General features: G+C 30.9%; 1 protein-coding gene across 1 annotated transcript; it reads left to right on the top strand.

The window, feature by feature from the left end:
* Positions 1-411: 411 nt before the first annotated feature.
* MED10 (mediator complex subunit 10) lies at positions 412-4514 on the top strand. Its single transcript, XM_014416934.3, has 3 exons — positions 412-602; positions 682-765; positions 4243-4514. Exons 1-3 carry the CDS (start codon positions 481-483, stop codon positions 4442-4444), a joined length of 408 nt encoding a protein of 135 aa, XP_014272420.1. The 5' UTR covers positions 412-480; the 3' UTR covers positions 4445-4514.
* The last annotated feature ends 3165 nt before the right edge of the window (positions 4515-7679 follow it).

The following is a 7679-nucleotide window of genomic DNA, read 5'->3' as shown; positions in this document are numbered from 1 at the left end:
CAAAACTTTCCCGGTAAACTGTCAGTATTACTCCTACACGTTCAATATGAACGCTCATTTTTGATTTAAATGTAATTCCGACTTGTCTGTGTAAAGGTTAAAAGTTGAAAAGTAAATGTATAAGGGCTGATTTTAACATATTTATCTTCAAATCTGAAGTCTTACAGCCATTTCTTTTTCTTCGCCTTCAGAAATTTTGAACTAAAACGTCCATGGAGTAAACGATGCGGCCCACCCCAACATTAGTTTTTCTTTCAGAAAAAAATGTATAGCCACAAAATTTAAATTGCTTCCAAAAATATTATAAATATTTATTTAAAGTATATATAATAATATTTTGTTTTCTTTAAACTTCCTAATGAACAATTTTCGTACAGTGAGAACTTAGCTGTCAACACTGAGCTGTCAACACTGGCACCTGTACAAGACCAGTGTAGTAATGGACGTTTGAGTGTTATTGTTGTCTTTGTTGCTTCAAAAATGGCTTCGACGTTAGAAAGTTTAGAAACACAACTCGAAATGTTCATTGAGAATGTTCGTCAGATTCGCATTATTGTTAGTGATTTTCAACCACAAGGTCAAAATGTTCTAAACCAAAAAATGTATGTATTGACTTATGACTTTTCATATTTTTAAAATTATACTGCATAAGCTTTCCTCTTATTTTCTTTCAATTTTCAGACAGGCTTTGGTTACTGGTCTTCAAGAAGTAGACAAGCTTAGATCTCAAGTTCAAGATGTCCATGTACCTTTAGAAGTTTTTGAGTAAGTTGTTTTTGTCATCTTCTCTCACTTCAACATTTTGACAAGTTTTAACCTTATATTAAATCAGCAGATATTATGGGGAATTGCAGAGACAGTAAACTTTTCTTATTCTTTATAATAACTTAGACCATTTCCATGGTTTTATCTTTGGTTTCGTAAAGAAAAATTTCAAATTAGAGAGAATTCTTTTTCATTCTGCAGTGAAAAATAAGTATACTACATTATTGGAGAATTTCCGTTAAAAGTTAAGTAATCTAATTTGATTTTTAACATGTAAATCAAGCATGTTGTGGCATAGGTACTGTTATAACCTGACACTACAACACTGAAGTAAGTCACATTTATGCGATTAATAAGTATCTAACATAAATCAACAGAAAAGTATCTTTTGGGGGTTGGTTAACTTCTTGAGCTAATGAAAGTCGATAGATGTGTAAGAGTTGTAATCAATTGAAGCAATAATAACAAAATAAACTATAACCCACAACATTAGAAGTTTATTACGAACATTGTGTGGAAGTGAATACACACTCACTATTTTGGAGTCATACTTGTAAACTGTCATTACTATTGCTTTGAATAAACCCAAAGTGAATAAATAATCAGTGTTAAGAATTATTTTTGAAAATTGTTGATCCAGAATAGGTTTTATTTTTTTCCACAGTGCAATATGATGCCTAATGTTTTGCTTTGAGTGTTGTTCATTATTCTTCACAGTATTAGGATCAGGTTCAAATATAGCATGAAACAGGTCAACTTAAGTCGTGATGTTTTTCTTGAGAATTTTTAGTGTCAACTATAATAGTGCAGCTTTATTCTGGTTTTTTTTTTTTTTTTTTTTTTTTTATGGTTGGGGAGGAGGATATCAAGTTTAATGTTAATTTAATGATTTAACTGTTTTTCATGCCTAGTTTTGAAATTAGTAATTAAAGGATAAAACTCAATTCATTACGAACATCTTTGATGTTTACATCAGGTAAACATTGTATGTATGGCAGCATATTTTGGCTTTTATTGCTCATTCTCCAAATTCGATGCTACTTAGGTACCAAAATTCAAATATTGATAAAATTAATTGTTTCCATTTTTAAAATTTTTATTACATTTAGAAAATGCTCTTTGACAACTCCTTGAAGAAGGCACATTCACACTAAGGTAGTTTTCTTGCTATCGATTCTATAAATAAAAATTCTGTGCCTAGAGACTCTACTTTTAAGTACTTATAGAAAACAATATATCGAGTATGAATATGTTTTAATAATATTGGCCAGTTAGGTGATCAATAGAACTATGGGTCTGTTGAAATGCAAAATACGATGGGAAATTTTAATTTTAGAGGATGCGTTTATTAGAATTTTATTTTAGCTCAAATAAGAAATTTCCCTTTTATATATATTATATATATATTTCATATGAAGTGAAAAATGTAAAAATTAGTTTTTGTTGCCTTTATAATGAAAATTGATAGAAAATTAACCATTTATCCCTCCCTTGGTATCATGGTCGCCTCTTAGCCCCTCAAGAATTTTCATTGGAACTAGGAAGAGACCAATTAACCATTTTTAATTTATGCAAGAAAGAGAAGCTTCACAAAATAAGAAAGATTAACATGTAAAAAGGTTCTGAACTGCTTATGTAACTGTTAAATACACAAAACTTTAGTTTTACTTGTTTTGATTTTATAAAACACTAGGAAGTGACCACAAATAAAAATACTCAAACACTTTACATATAGTTTTGTATCCTAGGAGTAACTGAAGAAGTTAGATTAGGAAACAAACAAGACTATTTTTTGCTTCTTACCAGTGTTTCATGGTTACATTTCAGAATGAAATTTATATTATTGAGCATTTTAATAATGTGCGAGAGTGGGAAGTGACTGAAAACTGTGTAACAGAGGTAAATAATTTTATGGTGATTGATTTGATCAACTTAAAATTCAAATTATATTTTATTCCAATTCTTGAAAGAAAGATGAAGAATATAACAATCATTTTTTAGATTTACTGTGAAAGAAACTGGTGCCATTGACAATTTAAGTCAGAAACTCAGTTCTTGGACAGTGCTTGAGAATGACTATGCTAGCATTAAATATTTTATAACTTCATAGCCGTTAATTATTGGAACTTCCAAAGAAGGATGATAAAAAAAAAAAAAAATGCTAATTCAGATAGTTTATTATTTTTAAAAAGCCCTAAAACTGGAAAATTACCCATATAAATTTTTTTTTTTTTTTTTTTTTTTTTTTTCTTACCTCCTAAAAATTTTATTTATTATAAACAATTACAAATATATAGTACTTAAAACTAACATATATATACAAATATTTACATTTTTTATCTTATTTTACCTTGTGGCATTATAAGATGAACAAAACATGGTCCGCTGAAGGCGGTTTATACATTTGTGGCTTTATAGCCAGGGGCTAACAAAGAATGGGGAGGGGCCATTCCGGCTGGTTAAAATATCTAGTACTATTTAGTACTATTAATAAATAATAGAAATATCTAGTACTATTATTTATTTGTATTAGTGAGAAGGTAGCTGGTATTATGTATTAAGTTGATATTTGTATAATTTTTCGTATTGAACATACCATTAAAGTGGAGGGGGAATCTCCAAGGAGGATGAAAAAGGAAATATTTTCCATTGTAAACCAGAAACCATAATATTATTCTTAATAGCGGTATTCATGATGTGTTAAATGTAAAAAGTTTTAACATTCTACATATTATAAGTATAGGATTTTCAGCAGCCCAATTTAAAGTCCATGTCTTATATTAAATGCAGAGGATTTTTTGGGAAACTTTGTAACCTTTCCTTCCGAAAATTTTCAGAATCTCATTATTTTTTATCCATTACTTTATTAGAGTACTAATAAACTAGAAGAAGCTAACCTATCTTAATAACAGCAGACAAAATGGTGTGGAGCTTAGCTGGTCTCAACAGACCATGACGTCATTCTCCATTTAACAGACCTAGTAAGAGACTCTTAACCATGTTGAATGTTACATCGTTTTAACATGCTTAAAGAAGGAAATATTTCACCATTTGACACACTTTAACATGATCTCTAGTTTAACATGGTAAATCGTGTTAAAAATGGATAAAGTTGTGTTAAGTAGAGAAATATTTTCTTCTTTTAGCATGTCAAAATGATTTAACATTTAATATGGTTGAAAGTCTGTGTTAATAAGGATGCTAAATGGAGAATGACGTCATGCAACAGAACAGCTGAGCTTAACACCATTTCATTTGTTGTCATTTTGATGGGTTAGTTGCTCGTAATTCGTGTTAGGCTTGTATTTTGGTTTTGTTTTAAATGTTTTGGAAGGAAAGGTTACAAAACATGTTGCTCAGATGGCTATAAACTCCTCTGCATTTAATATATAATTGTTTAATGTTTACTGAACCTTTCTTTCTTTATTAAAATATTATTTTTAATATGAATTATAAACAGGAATTTTCATGTTTCAGCTATATTGACAATGGTCGGAATCCTCAATTGTACACCAAAGACTGCATCGAAAAAGCTTTGACCAAAAATGAGCAAGTTAAAGGAAAGATTGATTCCTACAGGAGATTTAAGTCTTATTTACTTGTTGAACTGAACAATGTTTTCCCTAATGAACTAGCCAAATATCGAGCCTTACGTGGAGATGAACGACCAATGCCTTAAACTATCACATTTGTATATATTTTTATAAACTATTCATACAAATTAAATAAATTGTATTATTTTAGATCTATCATGGCCCTTTTGGTATTTTTATGTAAAAACCCTTTTCTTACCATTGTATGAACACTTCTTTTTGTTATCTGTTATATATTTATCTTTTCTTACATGACAAAACTGATATGTGAATTTAAAACAGAAATGTTAATCTTAAGCTGTAAAATTATTTAACTTTAAACTCAGGTTCGTGTATAAATTTAATCATTAAATTTATATCAAGTTCTTTATTTATTTATGTTCTCAAAGTTTCTGTTGTTTCTCTTTATGTCATTTTAACCCCTTTAAAGGTATCAGTTAATCCTAGTATTTTTATTTGTATGAATGTAATTTTATGCCACAGATTGGTAGGGTCCAGCACTGATACTGGTACTACTGTTTTATTTTGCTGGATCTACACGTTTGCCACTTGCCGCAAATCTGCAAGACTTGTGCAAATGCTTGATAAACAAAGAAAGCAACTTATATTAGTATCCTCACGCTTATTTTTTAAAAAAAATTTTCAGCTGTTTCCTTCCCCAATTACTATTCTCGCATATCGGGCCCTAAGATTCTCCTCAGAATTACTCTTTCAAACCTGTCTAGCAGGTTAATGCTTTTATTGCTTAGCGACTAAGTTTTTCCACCGTATGTGCTGAATGGCCTTATCAACGTCTTGTACAGGGTGAACTTGGTGGTACGGCTGATAAGGCTAATAAGTTTGCTTATAATTAGCCTTACAATGGAGAAATAAGCGCTATTTCCAGTAGCAATTCTGCTTCTAACTTCTTCTTCATCCTGGTTCTCATTGATAATAGAGCCAAGTTAAGAAAAACTTCTTACCACTTCGAAATTATAGGGGTCCATTTCAAGGCAACTCATCCTCTGGTCCAGAGGCTTCTTACCCAACAGCATAATCTTGGTTTTTCCTCATAAATATGCAGGCCCATCCTTTTTGCTTCGACATCCATCGCAATCTTTGTTCTAGACTTTTTAATTTAATTACCTAGATATTTAATGTTTTTTTTATCACGTACCGACCACTAAGGACCATGTGGATATCAATGGTAAGGCTTCTTTGGGAGTCTTGATTTTATTTCTTACCATCGCAGTTTCATGATCCTCAACTGCCTTTCTTTTCTTTCTACCAATATTGGTGTGATTTTTCAATGTTTTCCTAAACGTATCTCTATCTACACAGTTGGTATCTGAAATTTGAAAAGTCTCATTAATTCCTCTCTCTCATTTCCCTCGTGTATCCACCCATGTTTTTGAAGCTAACAATTTTTTTAAAGATCTTATTGAATCTTTCCTCCTTCATCCATTTCATGTGCCCATATAACATCAGCCTTCTGACTGTTATCTCAGTTTCCAGGTCTTTGATGTTTCTGTAGATCTCTTCCTTAGATCTTAACCTGTAACCTTCTTGTGTTTTCCTGGGCCCATATATTTTTCTTAAGATCCTTCTTTTTATGTTTAGCAGCTTTTCCATGTTGGGTAAGCATATGGTCTCCACCCTGTATTTTATACAGGGTGGAACCATACACACATTCTACATCCTAATTTGGTGGTTTTCTCTTGGATGCTCTCTTTCTCAGAACCGTTATGACAAATTATTTCCCCTAAGTACTTAAATTTTCTGGTCACTTTTATTTTTCCATATTCAGTATTTACTATTTTTTTCTTGAAATTCATTTCAGTAGTCATGAGCTCTGTTTTTTCATATGATATTTGAAGGCCTGCTTTTTCTGCTATTATTTGTAGGGTATTTATTTGACTAATAGCCTCTTCCAATGATTCTGCCAACAACGAGAGATTGTCGGCAGATACCAAACTGCTTACTTTTATATGATTGTTTTTGTTTCCTACTATGGCTCCTGAGTTATTTTTTTTCCAGAATTCCTTCATGATACTTAATGTCTTTATAAATATATATTTCTCCTGTATTAAATCAAAAATAAACTACTAAAGTTAATTACCAAGATTTAAAATAATATATTAACACCCAATCGATAGAATTTAAAAAAATCTTAAGCAAGAGTTGATTATTGAATCCGAAGGTTGGGGAAATTCTTTAATTAATAAAATAAAAAATGGAGAGCCCCAATATTATCTGTTGGCAATTCTAAAGCAATGCAAACTGAACACAAACATGAGGATGCTTATATTGAAAGATCAACAACACCTTAAGGTTTTTGAGAATAAAATATCCCATAGAATGTTTGAAATAAAGGAGAAAGAGACCTCTGGGAAATATAGATGGTTGCACAACACCAAATTGGGCTTACGCATATGTCTCAACTTTTTAACAATAGATTTGCCCTAAAAACTACGATTTCCAAAGTTTGGCAAAAATTAGTTCATTAGTTAATTTTCATCAGCCAATTATTTAATTGTGCATAATCCACATTAGGGGTATTCTTGATCGTTAGTTTAACATCTTAGAGCGTGTTAAATTGAGAAATATTTTCTTCTTTTAGGATGTTAAAAGGATATAACATGGTTCAGAGTCTGTTACTAGGCCTGCTAAATTCAGAATGACGTCACGCAATAGACCAGCTTGTCACCGTTTGGTTTGTCTTGGAACAAACAAAGTAGTATTTTTCATATTATTTGCTCGTAGTTTGTGTTTTGGATGTTATTAAAAATAATTAAGCAATGTATGACTATAATTATAATGTAATGACAGTTGTCAATTAGCTCATCTTGATTCTCTTCCTCACAAGTTAGAAGATCGACAAGACACTTAGTGGCCAAACTTTCACAACTTCCACTTTTCCTTCAATTTAGACATGTTGTAATAAATTACTTTAATTAAAACTTAGAAGTAAACAATAACAAGAACTTTAGGAAGGAAAGGTTATAAAACAAGTTGCTCAAAAAATCCGCTAGGAGTTCTTATGCATTTAACATGACTTTAAATAAGGCTGCTCACAATCCTATTACTTATGTATAACATTTAACATTAGGGGTATTCATGATATGTTAAATGTTTTACCATGTTAAATGTTATAACTATAAGATTGTGAGGAGCCCTATTTGAAGTCATGTTAAACGTTAAATGCATAAGAGCCCCTAGCGGATTTTCTCAGCAACTTGTCGTATAAGCCTTTATGTTTATACCTTCCTTCCAGACCCTCATGTTATTGTTTACTTCAGTTTTGATTTAAGTAATTAATTACAACATGCCTAGAGTGAGTGA

Source organism: Halyomorpha halys, unplaced genomic scaffold, assembly GCF_000696795.3.
Source record: "Halyomorpha halys isolate HHAL.00 unplaced genomic scaffold, Hhal_1.1 Scaffold143.1, whole genome shotgun sequence".
NCBI lineage: Eukaryota > Metazoa > Arthropoda > Insecta > Hemiptera > Pentatomidae > Halyomorpha > Halyomorpha halys.
The sequence above is the reverse complement of the archived record's forward strand: the minus strand, read 5'-3'. Positions and strand labels throughout refer to the sequence as shown.